The 16,980-nt window shown below is 37.6% G+C and overlaps 1 protein-coding gene across 10 annotated transcripts in view; it reads right to left on the reverse strand.

The window, feature by feature from the left end:
- Positions 1-886: 886 nt before the first annotated feature.
- LOC111150882 (centrosomal protein 170) overlaps positions 887-16,980 on the reverse strand; it is a 121,501-nt gene continuing 105,407 nt past the window's right edge. For 6 of the 10 annotated variants that reach the window (XM_022508561.1, XM_022508557.1, XM_022508552.1 and 3 more), the window contains 6 exons: positions 16,127-16,304; positions 13,948-14,118; positions 10,418-10,506; positions 5,729-5,822; positions 4,952-5,003; positions 887-3,219 (listed from right to left, as the gene is read on the reverse strand). In XM_022508561.1, coding sequence (XP_022364269.1) covers positions 2,930-3,219; positions 4,952-5,003; positions 5,729-5,822; positions 10,418-10,506; positions 13,948-14,118; positions 16,127-16,304 — 874 coding nt within the window. In that variant the 3' untranslated portion in view covers positions 887-2,929. The remainder of the gene's footprint in view (positions 3,220-4,951; positions 5,004-5,728; positions 5,823-10,417; positions 10,507-13,947; positions 14,119-16,126; positions 16,305-16,980) is intronic. The other 4 variants (XM_022508555.1, XM_022508560.1, XM_022508558.1 and 1 more) reach the window with 3 other exon arrangements.

Consider the following 16,980-nt stretch of genomic DNA (forward strand, 5'->3'; position numbering starts at 1 on the left):
AGCTCGTGAGGGAGGTGTCTGGATCCCAGGCTTCTAAGCCTAGTTTCCTTCCAAAAGTTAGGGTCCTGACAGGCAGAGATGCGGCAAGCAAAGCCAAAGGCAATGAGGGAAGCAGCAAGATGTTTGAAAGTACAGGGTCTGCTCAGGAAATGAAGATTGTCTTAGTGACTTGGAAGGAAGAGAAGTGCGTCTCTGTAGTGGGGAAGGAAGAGTGAAATGCCGATGCTGGCAAAGTCCTGAGCTGTGGCCCAGTCCAGCGGGGGAAGCTTCACGAAGTCGCTGGTGGCCTCTGAAGAAGGGAGGGGCGGTGGGTCAGGAGGAAGGAAGGAGAAAGGCAAATGCCCAGAGTAGAGAAGAATCGCTCAGGACGGCGAGGAACTCATGCGAGAGTCTGAGTCAGGTGCACCGAGAATCCGGAGGGAAGGACCAGGTTGTGGAAAGCCTCAAAGGCCAAGCTAAGAAACAGAATGTTCGACAGTAACAGAGATTCAAGATTGTTGGGTATAGACTGAACAGTGAAAGAAAAGGAATCTGAATGGATAGTTCTCAAATTTAGGATGTCCAACAAGATACTTTAAATGTCTTTGTTCCCCAAATGTATCATGGTCATAAAGCCTTCTGAGGATTCCAGCAGCTAAGAAATAAAGGCCTTCTATGTGCGCCTTACGATTAGAGTACTAAGTGAAGAGAAGGAGATTTACAAAATTTGCTAAGAAAATCTTTTCTTCTTTTGTCAAAGCACTATGAAGTTTCACAATTACCATGTATTAATTAGAACTGAAGGATTCCTTGTTTGGCTAAGCCTTGGAAAATGGTGTAGAGTTATCTGGTAAACTGATGAAGCACTGGCAATCCAGATGGTAGAATAAAATGTACAATCAATGTATAAAGTTCCAGAAACACTTTATTTAAAAATGGAGCTGTAAATGCATAACAAAATAACATAAGTAATAAAGGTAACAAAAATAAATAAGGAGGATAATGTATTCATACAAAATAAAAATAACATAGTAAAAGGCCAAATGTTTATAATTGAACAAAACCGTGTAAACACTTAAAGGGTAATGTAAGTTGAGTAGATGCTAATATTTTCCTAGACAACTCCTTACCTTCTACTTCCATGGGGATATAATCAGTACCCAAACAGTAAATAAGAGAGGGAGCAATGGTGATTATTTTGTTTGACTTTTTCTTCAAATGGATTGACCCTGTTTTAATGTTTCACTTATTCCTTCAAAGCATTTGTATCATTCCATTCATGTTCTTTAAAACCTTTTTTTTTTCAGTCCTCCTTTATTAGAATGGAGAAGTTAGCTTTACAAGGAGAATAGTTCATTTACTGTTTTTTTAATTTAAAGAAAAATATGAGATTCATTATACAACAGACTTTTGTTTTTACATCTCTACAAAAAGGGTTTTTTTTTTTTGCATCTTTATTAACTGGCCCAAAAGTACAGGAGTTTTTAAATCTTGTAAAGTTTTGAAGCATACAGAGTTAGTCTGTCTTTTGAAACCAATGTAGTACAGGATTATTGCTGAAATACTAGAGACCATTCGTAAAAGTTGCAAAAGCCACTGTTTTAACCTTTATAGACTGATGGGGTCAGGGGGAAGTCCAAGTTTACTAAGTAATATTTAAAGCAATTAAGATTCATCCAAATTATAGTGTTCTGGAAACACAAAGATAATTACTTTCTTTTAAAACTTATCCAAATGTGAACTTACTGGAAAGAGAAAAAACAAGTTTACAGAAGGTATTTTTCCACAGGCTTCCTGTTTAGTGGCATAGGCCTGAGCCTTCATCGTTGCCGTCTTGCAGGGTCCTTATAACCATGTAAGACGGGCAGGATTTACTACTGGGTTCTACAGGGAAACACATAGAAGCAATTCATTGCTTGGGAGCGAAACTATCAGCTAATCTTATGACTACTGGTTCTCCAAGTCTCCTAATGAAGAAAATTTTAACTTCATGATCATTTCAAGGGAATTTTTTTTTTCAACCGTCACATATAAACTTGGTAACACAGGACCAATATACGTGTTCTCAGTTTAAAAAATATACTCCACCTCAACAGTCTAATCTTTCTAGTTATCATTTGCCCTAAAATGAGACAAAATCTTACTTCCGTTAAAAAAAAATGGGAAAAAAGTGCCAAATTGAGCTTTTTGGAAGTGGAGTAAAACACCGAGGGGTTAAAACAAATACAGTATTATCAATCTCCTATGTACAAAAAAGACGGTTAGTCCTTACTGATACAGAGCTATGCCCACCTACCACTCCTGGCAAATCTTAGTGCAAACATAATAGTTCATCTCCGTCAACCCAAGACAATTTACGTAGCAACAAAGTTATAGAAATCACATATATGCTGGAAAATTTCAGAACACAAGAACGACTGTCTGGAAAGGTCAGTTGGACTGTGGAGAGTAATATGTCATTGTATCCAACGGTGACGAAGACTAATATAAATCCTATTAGTAAGAAGCAAATATAAGTGTTTAACAAATCTGTACAGATGAGAGGAAGTCCATTTCGGGGAGCAGCTTGGCACAGGAGACATGGGGGTCAGAAATGTTGGGTATTTAATTTGCTTGTAGGTCACAGCATGGCTTAAAGAAAAAAAACAAAGATCTATGAAGGGAAAGGATGCAATTAGAGAATTCAATTTGAAAATCATAAAACCACAAAAGGCAAAACTGCCACAATCTGTTTTTTTCCTACATGTGCCTCTCGTGGTTTTCTAATGGCCCGAAAGGATTAATAGGATACCGCATCACAGGTAAAAAAAATAAATAAATAAAATTAAGAAGACCGAGAGAACAAGATTGTAGCTGACCAAGCTGTCTTGTTTTGTGTAAGTCAACACTATGCTGCTTCCAATATTTCTAGTCATTCCACAGGTTCTTATTTTTAACAATCGAGAGAAAGTCATTCATGTACTGTAACATCTTCCTCTTCCCCATCAGGGTTGAACCTATTGAAATGGATACTGAAATCAGCCTCAGACTCGGCATTCTCAAATTCAGCTGACACTGAGATAGCGGCAGGATGGGGAACCCTAGCTTCTGGTTGGCAAAGGGTCGGTGTCTGACCGGGGCTGCTGTGGTTGTTCACCGGACTGGACTTCTGTTTTGGTGGAGACGGCAAGATGGCACTGGGGAATCCCATGTTGTTCAGAGCCTCCAGAGTTCCATCAGGGTCAATCATAGCATTGATTGCTAAAGGGGAAAAAAAAAAAAAAAAAAAAAAAAGATAATTGTAGATGCGATTAAACTTGGATGTGAACACTACTTATGACTTGGGTACTATTTCAACTACGGATGCTTATATGAGCTAACTTTGGCTAATCCTTCTGAATACTGTATTTAGAACCCATTTTGAATAACTCGGGGGCTGACCTCTATTGTAGATGACCCGGACTGAATGCGCTCTCTGGCGTCCCGCTCAGGCTCACATATGGGCCTTCTGGAGTCTGCTGGAAGACTGAGGTTTGGGAGAAAGGCCTTTTTGAAATTTGCTTCTATCACTGTGACAGGCTAGGGAAAACGCCAGGTGGGATTTTAATAAGCCCTCCTAGTTATATTACCACTCAGAAGACTGGGATTCATTGCTAAGATGGGGTTCTAAGGAACTGGAAGGCTGGGGAGGCCGGGAGGACATCACCCCACTTGGAAGGCTACCACGGCACACTGTCGTTCACCCTGGTGAGTGTGTGGGGTTGTCAGATGTGTACAAGGTGTGTGTGCCCCCAAGCCATGGGGATGCCCTCAGAACCCGACGGCGGCTCCAGCAGGCCCTACAGACCTTGCTACTCTATGGGACGGGCCAGTGAAAGAGCAACTTTCCATCCAAAAGATCCTGGAGTGAGTGGACAAGGAAAAATCTTGGGCAGTGATTTTCAGTTTGGCACGGGCAGAGTGGGGATTTGGCAGAAGGAAGCACCTTTGATATAACAATTACTCTCAAGAGGTCCTTTTCAAAGTGCACTGCTGTTCTATCAGCTAACAGTCGTTGTGTTATTAGCAAGACACTTGTCCCCACAGTGGTAAAATATAACCCTTTGGGATGTGGAGATTGACCAGACGTTAAGAATCACTTAGTGAGGGCCAACATGTTCTGCCTATGGTAATTCAAGCAACAAACATAGAGTAGAACCAGCAGCTGACTCTGGAGGCCAGCTGTGCCCCTGTAGACTTCTAGTTCAAGACACACAAGGGCACTCAGGCCTGAGGGAGACTGGCACACACGGAAATCATGATCCTTTGGCCAATATGCGCTCTTTTCTGTGGTTCACCCAAACTACTGTGATTTGTATCAGAATACAAGTTCATTTGGGTTACATAAAAAGTGTCAAATCAAATAAATAAAGCCAACTGTCAATAAGCATTCTGAGTTGCATACAATTTTAATGCATTATTTTACATATTTTTCATATATTAATATTTATGTACGTATAAAATAGTTAATATTATACTGCGAATTAGTCTACAATAGCTAGCCTATATGCCCAAGATTTAACTTTACCTTTTTATTTATATTGCATTTTATTTTATTTCTTTTTTTAAAGATTTATTTGAGAGAGAGAGAGCACGCGTGTGCGTGTGCACGAACACAAGCGTGTGAGTGGGGGGGTAGGGGTAGAGGGACAGGATCTCAAGCAGACTCCACGCTGAGCTGGAGCCCCATGTGGGGCTCGACTCCCCGATCCGAGCCGAAATCAAGCATCAGACACTGAACCCACTGAGCCACCCAGGTGCCCCTCTTTATACTGGGTTTCCAACCTTCCTTTTTATGAATAATTTGGTTAGGAAGAACTATATTTTTAACCAATTGTTATATTTGTTATACTTAACCAAATCACGTTCTAGTAGAATATTTTAAGAGATACCACTTAGAATATACTTGTCTGAGACTGTTAGTCCTTCCTACTTAACTTAGTAGTACATGTACCTTGTAGCTGCTTTTCAACTCTTTTCAGCTCCTGTAATATAGAAGAAATCTCCTGGAGGGAAAGCAATGACACAAATCAGCTTACTGTAAGAAAAGCATTTTTATTTGATAAGCAAATACTCTTACTTGGAACCCTTAACATCATCCACACGGCACTACATCTGCAGCAACATGATAGGAAATAATTATGATACCCAAAAAACAAGATTCAAATTTTAAAATTCTTAATGTTTAACTGCATTATTTTTGCAACAAGATAATAAAAGACGACAAGTTCAAGATGATACTACTATATCGTGTATAAGCAATGGTTTCGAAACACTTGCACTGAACAACTTTCGACAATTTTGAAAAAGTGCATAAGGATTTTCTCTGAGAAATGGATGAACCTTGACCTCAGTTTCAGGATGACTCCCTGAGCCATGAAAACCTGTACAGATTCTTGAGGAGGAGACGAGCAATCTCCTGAGGAAATGATTCATGTCCACTTCTACTTGAGTTCAGCTCTTATTTCAAACTGCCTATTTACAATGTATAATCATTACAAGAACAAGAAAGTATTAGTGAAGAAACATAAAGTTCCTCCTTTATACCATCTATAATTTTGAAGCAATCAACATTTTAAACCCCCGTGAGAGATAGTGGAAGGCATAAAACTTCCCAAATCTGTGTATTTCTATCTTTTTAAAAATGTAAATTAATGAACACTTTAAAAGAATATCGCTCCTTTAAGATAAACCCATTAAATGTTTCAATGTTCGAGAACAATTGCCATACCATGCTTGAGGTTTTCACAATAGGGACTTCACTCTCAGCTCTTAACTTGCTTTCTATTTCATCCCAGTTCCGATCCTTGTCTTTAAATAATATTCTAGAAATTAAAAAAAATAAGCATTTTACTTTCCATTTTTTTTTTAAAGATTTTATTTATTTATTTGACAGAGAGAGATCACAAGTAGGCAGAGAGGCAGGCAGAGAGAGAGGAGGAAGCAGGCTCCCTGCTGAGCAGAGAGCCCGATGCGGGGCTCGATCCCAGGACCCTGAGATCATGACCTGAGCCGAAGGCAGTGGCTTAACCCACTGAGCCACCCAGGCGCCCCTTACTTTCCATGTTTTAAAAATCTATCATGTTTAACAATAATATAAAAGCAATGCATCTTTTTAAAGCTACCCAGGGATAAAAAAACCACTAAACATTACATCAACTACAAATAAAATACTGAACCAGTATTACCAATAAACTCATTTATGTGAGAAATCTGTATTAAAAAAACAAGTGAGTGGTTATGAATACACATGTAAATCCTTTCATAGTTATCTCATTTGTTACTGAAAACCAAATATAAAATATAGGTGATATAACCCCCATATTTTATCTAATATTTGTAATCAACCATAAGATGACCACTTATTAAAACACAGTTTTAATCGGATGGAATATATGCACTATAAACATAAGATGAAAATAAAATGAATTAGGTATGAAAAATCGTTGATTGATTAAAGTCTGATCATTATTTTTAAGGCTGAAAATTGGAGTACTTACTGTGTTTGTCTTTAAAAGTCTTAATTTATGTTAGTATATTTGTATACAATAACCAATTAGGAGTTAAGACACTATCCTTTTGATAAAAACAATTGCCAATAAAGATAATTGTCCTTACGTTAGAAACTAAACTCAAGTGTCTTAACTTACAAAAAAAAAAGTAACAGAGTTTTCATTTGTCTTTTATTTATTTATTTATTATTTTTTAAAGATTTTGTTTATTTATTTGACAGAGAGAGATCACAAGTAGGCAGAGAGGCAGACAGAGAGGAAGGGAAGCAGGCTCCCCGCTGAGCAGAGAGCCCAGGATCCCAGGATCCCAGGACCCTGGGATCGTGACCTGAGCCAAAGGCAGAGGCTTTAACCCACTGAGCCACCCCGGCGCCCCTCATTTGTCTTTTAAAAGTGGTATCCTTCTCTCTCAATACTTTGGCATCTCTGAGACATGACTCAGCAGTTTTAGAGAGATGTGAATAATAGGCACCTTTCTGGTTTCTTTTAAAATTTCTGTATTGAGCCTGGAAATCTAATTTATCTGCCTTATATAAATATCAACACTGTACAAGTAAGTAAGTTATTACTACTGGAAGCTGATCAGTATTTAAGTATTAAGTAGTACATATTATTTGTATTTCTTCAAAGATCAATATGCCAGGTTCAACTTACTTTTGAAAAACATGAAATTCATCAACATCAAATCAAGTCTGGAACATCTACAATTATACATCGCCACGCTTAAAAGGGCAACGATGGTTCTAGAAACTGATAAAAGAATATTCTTCTCAGACTGTTAAATTTTCTAAACCCAAAAGACTAATAAACCTCCTTGCCAGCTGTCTAAGAGCTGATATCGTCACGGTCAAGACATTAAGACAGGTAAGTAAATTATGTGATTTCTAAGAGTCCCTTGAAGCATTAGGACTGGCACAGAGAAAGCAAAGACTGTTTCATGGACTACCTGAGAACTACAATGAACTCATGTGATACAGAAAGTCTGCGCTTAGCCACACTGTGCTCAAAATCCAGTGAATTTTGCCAGAATATGGTTACTGGGTAAGATGCATGGGCTTCTCAAACTGTTAAAGGACACATGTTCTCACCTTTGCTGAAAATGGCTCATAGTGTTCACCTGAGGTTCCTGATTCACACACACAAAGCACCCTAGAGCTCCAAGCCACTGAAGGGATAAAAAACTTACTTTAAAGACAATGAGTAAATACCGCGGTATGGATTTAAGAAGCCAAACGTGGCATTTTGACTTTAGGAAGCGAACTCAAATACACTATCTAAATACTAAGGAAGCAGAAAACTAGATCCAGACATGACTTTAGACCAGGCCGTAATGGTTAGAACTTAACTGTCTTTGTTTAAAGGTCATTATAGATCTTTCAGAAAAAAATTCACAGCTTTTGAGTGATCTTCGTATTACATTATGGAATCAAAATCGTAGTCAGATTAAATGTCAGCACAGAAAACACAGGAAATGCCAAGGATAATTTCATTCAGTAATTGAACCATTAAGCCAAAAACTCGTTTTGTGAAAGCAGTTGGTTTTGGACTAAAAAGTCTCCAGGTCAAATTCTAAGTCCTTCACTGTTCTGAAATAGTTTTGGGAAAGAATTACTTAAATGAATTCTCTTAAACAGATAGCCTTATGATTCAATAATATGATGTTCAATGTGTTTTTACCATGACTAGGTACTTATCAAACACTGATGAAATGTATTATTTCATCACATAAGCAATATAAAATTAAATTTGTGTGGAATATTATAAATCACAAACCATATTCAGACATGGTTTCATTACATCTTAAAATTTTAATTATAGGAATTAGAAATTAATTCACAGCATCGATGAATTTCTGAAGGATTTTTACATAGATTTTACACCTTGAGCCTTCCAGTATTCCCTGAACCCTTACCTTGATCTCTTAAAAATGTACCAGTTTATCTCTTCACTTTATTGTCTTCTAAAAAATATTAAGTTAAATTCTCTCTAGTTTAAAAGAATAATGCCATCTACACTGTCTTGTCCTATTTTTTACTTTTTAAATTTTTTTGACAAAAGTAATACAGAATGGTTAAAAATACAAATCTTTCAGAAAAAACATACATATTATACAGAATACCTACTATATGCGCATGTGTATGTATATACACATATAGTTCTTCCCTCCAGCTTCATTTCTTAATGGTTTATACAAATGACCTCATAACATATTTACTCTTGTACACCTTGGTCTTTTCACATAATGGTATCTTTATTTTTTCAAACGAGTATCAGTGAAGTATATCAACAGCCCCTCCAAATGCAGTTGGAAAGAGGAGGCTTATTTCTTTATTTCCTTATTTATTCCCTTAACAGTTAAAAAGTGATCACATGTTTGTCTTTTCTTAAGGAGTACCTTGTACATATAATTAGTTATTTTAATGACTACAATTATGTTGACATCTACTGTTTTTTCAAGATAATTTACCCTTCTCAATTTTCACACATCCTTGTGAGTTTTAAGTAAACTTAACTTCCTATAAAATAATAATTTAACATTCATTCATTAACCAGTAGTTACATAGTTATTCTAGGTATGTTAACATTAAAAACCACTGCTCTCATGGAATTTGCATTTTAGCTCGTGTATTTCAGTACATACACCTGTATGTTCTGCTATTTCTATGTGATTTGTCTTAATTTCATTATTTTTGCCTTTATTAACTGATTTTATTATTCACAACTTTTGTTCCAACTGAGCCCGATCACCCCTTTTTCCTTTTTATTATTAAAATCACTAGTTACACAGGATAAAAAGTATAATAACAATGCAATTTCATTAGATCCTTTCTAAATTAAAAAATGTGTACATTTTCAGGTTCAACATTTGATTTCAAGGAAATTAAATTAGTTGCATGCTATTTATGAATAACACATTCTCTAATTTCTGACTGGGCTTGTAAAGGAGCCCACTGTTTCTATTTCCAGCACACGCAGTGCCTAAGCAATCGGCACTCTAATGTCACGGTAGGAGGCCTGTCTCGTGTGCCTCAGCAACGGTGTCACTTCCGAGTCTGCTGGTGCCACCATCTTCTCTCATGGTCACTGAGCTCCCTTTGCCATGACAACCCATCCTCCTTGGAGCTGCCCATACAGCAGGCAGCCAGACAGATCGAGGCCGCCCAGTGAAATCCACAGATCTAATCACAGGTCACACATGCCTCAGGTCTGGCTCAAGCATGCAGTGCAGCTAAAGGTGATGAAACTGTTATTTTCAATTTAATTCCACTAAAATTATATTCTAATACTAGGACATAGTGGAAGGATTGTTAGCCAAAGGAATAAATATGTGAAATAAACACTGATTAAAAGGACCTTAAATGGGAATGAAGTCTCCAAATTTAATCAGACTGAATGATTTCTGACTGTGTGTCACTCGCCCAGCACAGTTCTGAGGCCCTCGCGACTGAGCGTGCGTGGCTGGCAAGTACGCAAGCGTTCGGGTCTTACAGGGTTGTGCACACTGTTCTCTTTACTGATGAGGAAGACGAAACTAGCCTCAAGTTTCAGGTCTTATAAAAGAAGCCCCAAAGGTCTGTTAATTTAAAATACTTACTATTATTCTGTGCAGGAGTAAATTGTATCTAATTATTAATAAAATTAATCTAAGTAATTTTATAGCTGTTAACTCTCCGTTATAAAGGGCTGATTATTGAGTCTTCTGGTTCCTTTTCTGCCCCCTTCATGTGGCCTAGCTTCTGGCTATTACTTACAACTAAAAAAGAGACGGAACATGACGGTGGCGGCAGTGAGCTCGGTGCTGTGGCCCTCACTCGTCCCCACGGGCCGTGGGTGGGGGCAGCCCAGTACGCAGTGGAACAGGTGTCCACTGACAATCTAAGCCCAGAGGTATGAGTGCAGAACAGTACCTGATCTTTCCAGCTGTTTTATCTATAGACTGTCTTATCTTCTTGGAAAACTGAAAGACAGATGACAGCAGCAGATTATCTCCCATGACCTGAAACATCCAAAGAAATTAAAGTTATCTCTGTTTTGTATAACCACGGAGAACACTAGTCACAGCTCACTATATTTAGGGGCATTTAGTATTTATGCTAATTTTAATTTAAAAAATGAGGAATGTCATTAGAGTTATGTATAACTAAACTGAGAAAGAAAATAAATATCAATAAAGGAGTTTCTTTTTAAAAATAACTTGTCCAGTTTCCATACTATTTTGGTCGTATCACTTATCACATATCATTTACAAAAAACAATCCATATTATCCCTATCTTCAATCACAATCATGATCCCATCTCTCATGCCTCTAATTCAAATGATCAAAAAAAGGAAAATACAAGTAATTTAGAATACTTTGTTTATCTATTCTTTCTCCAAATAATACGAGTATAGAGATCAAGAAGATTACAATCCTTGCTTTTTGGGGCAGAGTCTAATGGGAGAGACACTTTAGAAAGATTTCATTTATTTTTTTGACAGAGAGAGACACAGAGAAGGAACACAAGCAGGAGGAGTGGGAGAGGGAGAAGCCGACTCCCCACGGAGCAGGGAACTCAACGCAGGACTCGAACGCAGGACTCGATCCCAGGACCCCGGGATCATGACCTGAACGGAAGGCAGAGGATTAATGACTGAGCCACCCAGGTGCCCCTGAGAGATACTTCTTAAAAATTTGCCCAAAAGAATGAATTTTTATGATGGAGGCTCATAGCACCCTATGAAATTTATGGGCAAAGCTAGTTCTTCTGTAAAGGGCCAGAGAGTGAAGATTTCAGGCCATCTGGTCTCTGTCGCAACTGCTAAACTCATTCTTGTGAAAGCGGCTACAGAAAACACACCAACAAGTGGGCTTGGCTGTACTGAGATAAAGCTTTATCTACAAAAACAGGTAGCCAGCTGGATTTGTTCTGCAGAAGCTAGAAAAGGGACCGAACTGGGGCTAGATGTGGGTTCGCAAATCACCTCCTTGTAGTTCAGAACCGCATCTAGACTCTGGAAGACCGTCCAGAAAGTAAGATATGGCCCTGGAGATTAAGAAGCTGTTCAAGACCAGTGCAGGAATTAAAAGAATGGAGGCAACACTATTAAGTATTTTGTTAAAAAGAAGTAAGTGCTGAATTCTGTGACTCATTGCTACACAGATTCTAACGGAAGGGGGTTCACTGCAGGGTGAGGTCAGTAAGGCAGGTACCATGGAAAACGAGAACCTGAGAATGTCAAGGGTTTGAAGTTAGTGCAGGATGAAAAGTTACTCAGGATGTGTGATCAGCAACATACCGGCAAACGAAATGGAAGGCTAAACGAACACAACGGTATCTTGTGGGCCTTTGAGGAAACAAACCAGAGCAAGAGCGGAAGACATTGAGGACTCAGGCGAGGACAGAGTGTGTTTTAAAACCATCCGGTGCATGGCAGGGCAGCTGTGCAGCAGGCTACAAGCCCTCCCACTGGACATCTTTCTCTACTCAGCACTGCTGCGCACACACACATTCCTACATACTAACTTGAAGCTCCTGTTCCTGAAGTCCAGGATGCCAGCCTACGATCAGACTCTCCTGGGCACTGCCACCTTCTCTACTCTCCTCCCCACGCCCTAAGCCTTGGCCTGTTACTGCCGCTGCATGGCGTTCCTCAATTAGCTCTTTCTGTGGTGCTATGGTTTGAAATAACCATTCTTTGGTGAATAAACTCCTCTATATCCCTGAATTTCCCCCAAACTCACTTCAACTAATTTCCATTATCATAAACCTTTTCAATAAACCTCTCCATACCTGATTTGTCATGGCCACATTTATTTTTAAGAGAGTTAAACAATTTTTATCTGCATTGGTTCACAGGTACACAGAATCATAATTCTTGATTCATGATATAAATCACTAGCCTAATCTGGACCACTTTTTCTTTCTCTTTAATAATGATAAATGATAAATTAGAAACTTACGATAAATCTAACAGCCAAAACAAAAGCTAGAATGCAGCACTAACCATGTTACAGAAGAGACGGCCAGAAATACTCATTCCTTATCCCACAGGAAGAGGATACTTGCCTTTGACCTCTACTATGTGGCTTGGCTTCAGCCATGGGGAATTAGCAGACTCGACACGAACATGAAATGTGCCTGCGCGGTGGGGCTTGCTCTCTCGTGCTTCTGATGGAACCATGATAAGAACAAGCCTTGGCTAGCCCGCCTGTCCACGCAATATGAGAGACCCATGGGCAGGCCTGGAGTCAACCTACGACTTCTCATTGACCAGCTGAGTCATTCCAATTAACCCACAGGTGCAATAAACACACGCTTACCACTCTGTGCCACTGAGATTTTGTGGGCTGTTATGCAGAAGGAGCTGACTTATGTAACCTACCGCTAGTCAGATGGTTTCCTCCATCCCATCTCCCTGCCACCCTCCACCCGGGTTAAACAACATCCTGAATCCCATTCTTCATTCCCTTGCTTTCCTTTTCATATCATTCATATCATTTCCGTTACATCTATTTCTGGTCCTAAGTATATATTTTCATTTTAAAAAACTGATGACACAGAATCACATTGTATATAATCTTTTGAGAATTATTTTTTCATTTAATATTACACGGCTAAAATTCACCCACATTGTGGCATACTGCTGTAGTTCATTTATTTTGATTACTCTGTAATTACTCAATTTGTACACATACAACTTTATACATTCACTTTTCTGCTGATAAAAACTAAGTTTTTGTTACTGTCCACAGCAGTGCTATCGTATTCTTTTGCATGACTTCTTCTGTGAAAGAAAGAAATAATGTCAAACCGTCCTTCCAAAGTGGCTGTGGCAATTTAACCTCCACCAGCAACACATCGGTCAATGCATCTGTGTTCTCTAACACTTAGTATTTGAAGACTTTTAATTTGTTGCCAGTTGAACAAGAATCACATTGTAGTCCTGAAATGTTATTTCTCTGAATACTCAGGAAGTTGAACATCTCTGTATACCGAAGATTTTAGGTAATTTCTCTTCATGTCTTTTGGAGATTTTTCCATTGGGTTGTTTTTGCCTTTTTAAGTTGATTGGTAGGACTTCTTCGTGTATTCTGTATACTAATCCTTTGTTGGCTGTATGTTTCACAAAAGTCCTTTAATATACTCTAATTTATCCAATCTTTTATAAAAGTCAAAGCTTTCTGTGTCTTTTAAGAAATCACCCCTGACTATAATGTGAAAGACATTTACCTGTATTTTTTACTGAAAGTTTTAAAGTTTTGCTTTTGTGCCCTTTAGAAACTTAATTCATTTGTAGTTAATTATTTGTACATGATGTGATGTCGGGATGAAATTTCATTCTACTCATAATAAGGACAAGTGCTTTCTTCCCCAGCCCCATTTATTGAACAGTTCCTCCTTTTCCTACAACAGGACATGCCTCTTCTGACTTTGTTAAAGTTTGTGGTTTACTTACTTCATCTCTGCTCCAGGTTCTCCGCCTTGTAATTGTTAAGTGATCAGGGGGCTCTGCTGGTTGAGGTCTTGGATCACCAGACCGACAGTTGTTTCCTTCTGGTGTTTTAGAATGAACTAATGGAGGGATCTTGCGGAAGTTGAGGCTTTCATCAAAAACACGATCAACCAACTAATAGGACAAAAGCAGATCCTTATGAGAATAATTTGGAAAAGTACTGATCCTGGCATTATCATTTTTTTTTAATTAGACAGAAGTTATTCCATTGTCAGGTAGTAACAGAAGCATGATGTCTTCAATAAACCAATTACTCTTTCCTTTTATAAAAAGGTACCTGTTTAATAAGATGTTTAGCTACATAAGATTTTATTTTTAAAATCCAAAATACAGAATTATGCTGAATTCAATTCTTCAATGGATAAGCTTTTCCCCAATTGGAAAACAGATGATAAGCAGAAAAAGCTGAGCCATGTAAATGGACAAGTTTATTTTACTCACATTGCCTTACCAATGTAAAATAATGTTTCTTTTCCTTTTAGTTTCCTATCTTTTTTTTTTCCTTTCTTTTCCTCCCCAAATCCAGGTGCCAAATTTCTTCACAGATATATAAATTGCAAATTCCAATTAAGTTTACAAAAAAAAATTTAAATCCACAAAATAAGTATATTTTGGTCTTAGGTAAGCTTTGAACAATGCTATAGAAATTACATATTCTAGTAAAAATGACATACTGCCATCTACAGTACATATTATACAAATACAATACAAAGTAACTCAGGTTTACTGAAGAAGGAATAAACTTTAGTACAATATTCAGAAATAAAAAAGGAAAAATGAAAGTCTATTCAATGAAATGTCTGAATAATTTTACTGGGTCTGAGTGAATATATAAGCATGTTAGGTACAATTTAGTTAGAGAGCTGAGAAAATAATATCTTATCATTTTTTAAATGTACCAGAAGAATTGTGTATGTCTTGCCACCAAGAAGATCCTTTTGTTTTTCACCAATGAGGATGATTTTATATACATTTACAATTGATCAATGTGGTAACAAAACTCTACACAGATTCATGAAAGCTCATTTACCAAATCAGACAACATATGAAGGGAAAAAAAAAAAACCAACAAAAAAAAATGACCATTAAAGAACTAGATTATAAAAGGAATGTGACAAAAAGCAGAGGAAGAAAATATTAACACAGTTTATCAGAATCAAATTTGTCAAAAAGGCTAGCCATTTTGGGCTACTTTTGAGAATGTTATTTCATAAAATTAAGGAAGCTTATTAGAGGCTGGCATTTTTTTTCTGTAAAAGGTTAGATAATAAATATTTTAGGCTTTGTGGTCATTATAGTGGTTGTCTAACTACTCATCTCTGACACTGTAGCACAAAACAGCCAGATGACAGATACTTAAAGAATGTGGCTTTGTCCTAACAAAACTTTTAATTCATTCTCTCAAATGCCCATCTTTCTCTTGTGCCAGTTCAAGAGAGCCAACGTGGCAGAGTACCATTAACTTTATATGATCCAGTAAAGGTACCTTCTGGGGCCAGTTACATAATACTGGCCCCTGGCGCTGGAGAGCAGGAGCCCTGGTTTGGGAAGGACAACAGTCTACATATGCTGCCTTCCCTTCCAGAATTTACAAGAATGTTTCAAAACTCAATACACATGTATTTTGTCTGTGTGTATAAACACATATATTTTAATTTTCAAAGTATCTTTGAGTATATATGTGTCTTTTTCAACAGAATTATTTAAAGTAGTGGACACTGTAGTGTTTTCTCTTCATTTGCTAGTAGGGATATCTACTAGCTAACTGGGTATAAAGATACCTTTGTAATTGAAGTATTTTCATAGCCAAACTTTATAGAAACATTATACAATCGTTTATCAAGTTTTAATTTGCTTTTCGGATGCCATTTATATTCATATTTTAAAGTGAAACCATACACCAAGAATTGGCCGACAAAATACTTGTTTTAAACAATTTTACAACTTCATGTTAATAGTAGACCAAATGTTAGCCTTTGCTAGTTTTGTTACAAAAACAGAAAAAGAAATTTTTCAAACCAAAGTTGGAAGAAGCAGTGCTGCATGCAGACGGGGAGGGTGGATGAACTAAAATAAACGAAGCAAAAAGCTAAAAGCAAAAGAAATAAAGAAAAGAAAGAACCTTATGCATTTCTCCATGAAGATCTCCTACCTCTTCTCTAGTGTCTATGGCAGAGCCAGGGGTGGTGGCGGCAGTGCTTACTGTGGTACTGGGCGCAGTGCCCGATGAAGTCACTGAGTCTATCTCTCCTGCTACATCGTTGATTTCCCGAGCAATGAGAGCAAGGTCTTGGCTGATCCTGGTGACGATTTTAGAAAAGAAGTTTAATCCCTTTTAAATAACAGCTCCAGAAACAATCATTTGAGAGAGAATCAGTTACGTCAGCTGTGTGTCTAATTAAAGATCTGCACCAAAAACTCAAGATTTTTTGGAAATCCTATGAACTATTTTGATACTAAAAGTCTTGAACTTCAACTCCAAAAGTTAATAAAAGTAAGTTTCGCAAAACACCGTCACTTTGAAAAACATGTTAAACACCCAGGCATAGTGATGTATCTTTTAAAATACAGCGTCAATGCTGATGACTAGTATTAACGGAGAACAACGGTGAGCAGAACCCAAGTTGTCGCTGGCCCTGGAAAAGAGAGCAATTACAACTTCATTTTCACTAACCTTCAAATGAAGCTTAGCATTTCTTTTGATTATAAATACGAGTAATAAACAACAGATGTATCAGTGATACTGGTTTGTTTGTTTTTTTTCACCAATAGGAATCACATCATAGTTGCTATAGGTTCTCAAAACAATTAGACATTACTACTTCAAAATTCAACCCGCGGCAAGAATGTTCCTGAACCATATATTACTCTGTCACTTTAAAAATGTTTTGGTAACATTACAAAGAAATGCGGTCATACTGAAATACAACTAAATATGTTATATGTTGATGCATTTAGAAACATTGTTCTGAGAGG

The sequence above is a fragment of the Enhydra lutris genome, unplaced genomic scaffold (assembly GCF_002288905.1).
Source record: "Enhydra lutris kenyoni isolate GAN:26980312 unplaced genomic scaffold, ASM228890v2 scaffoldscaffold24, whole genome shotgun sequence".
In the NCBI taxonomy this organism is placed as follows: Eukaryota; Metazoa; Chordata; class Mammalia; order Carnivora; family Mustelidae; genus Enhydra; species Enhydra lutris.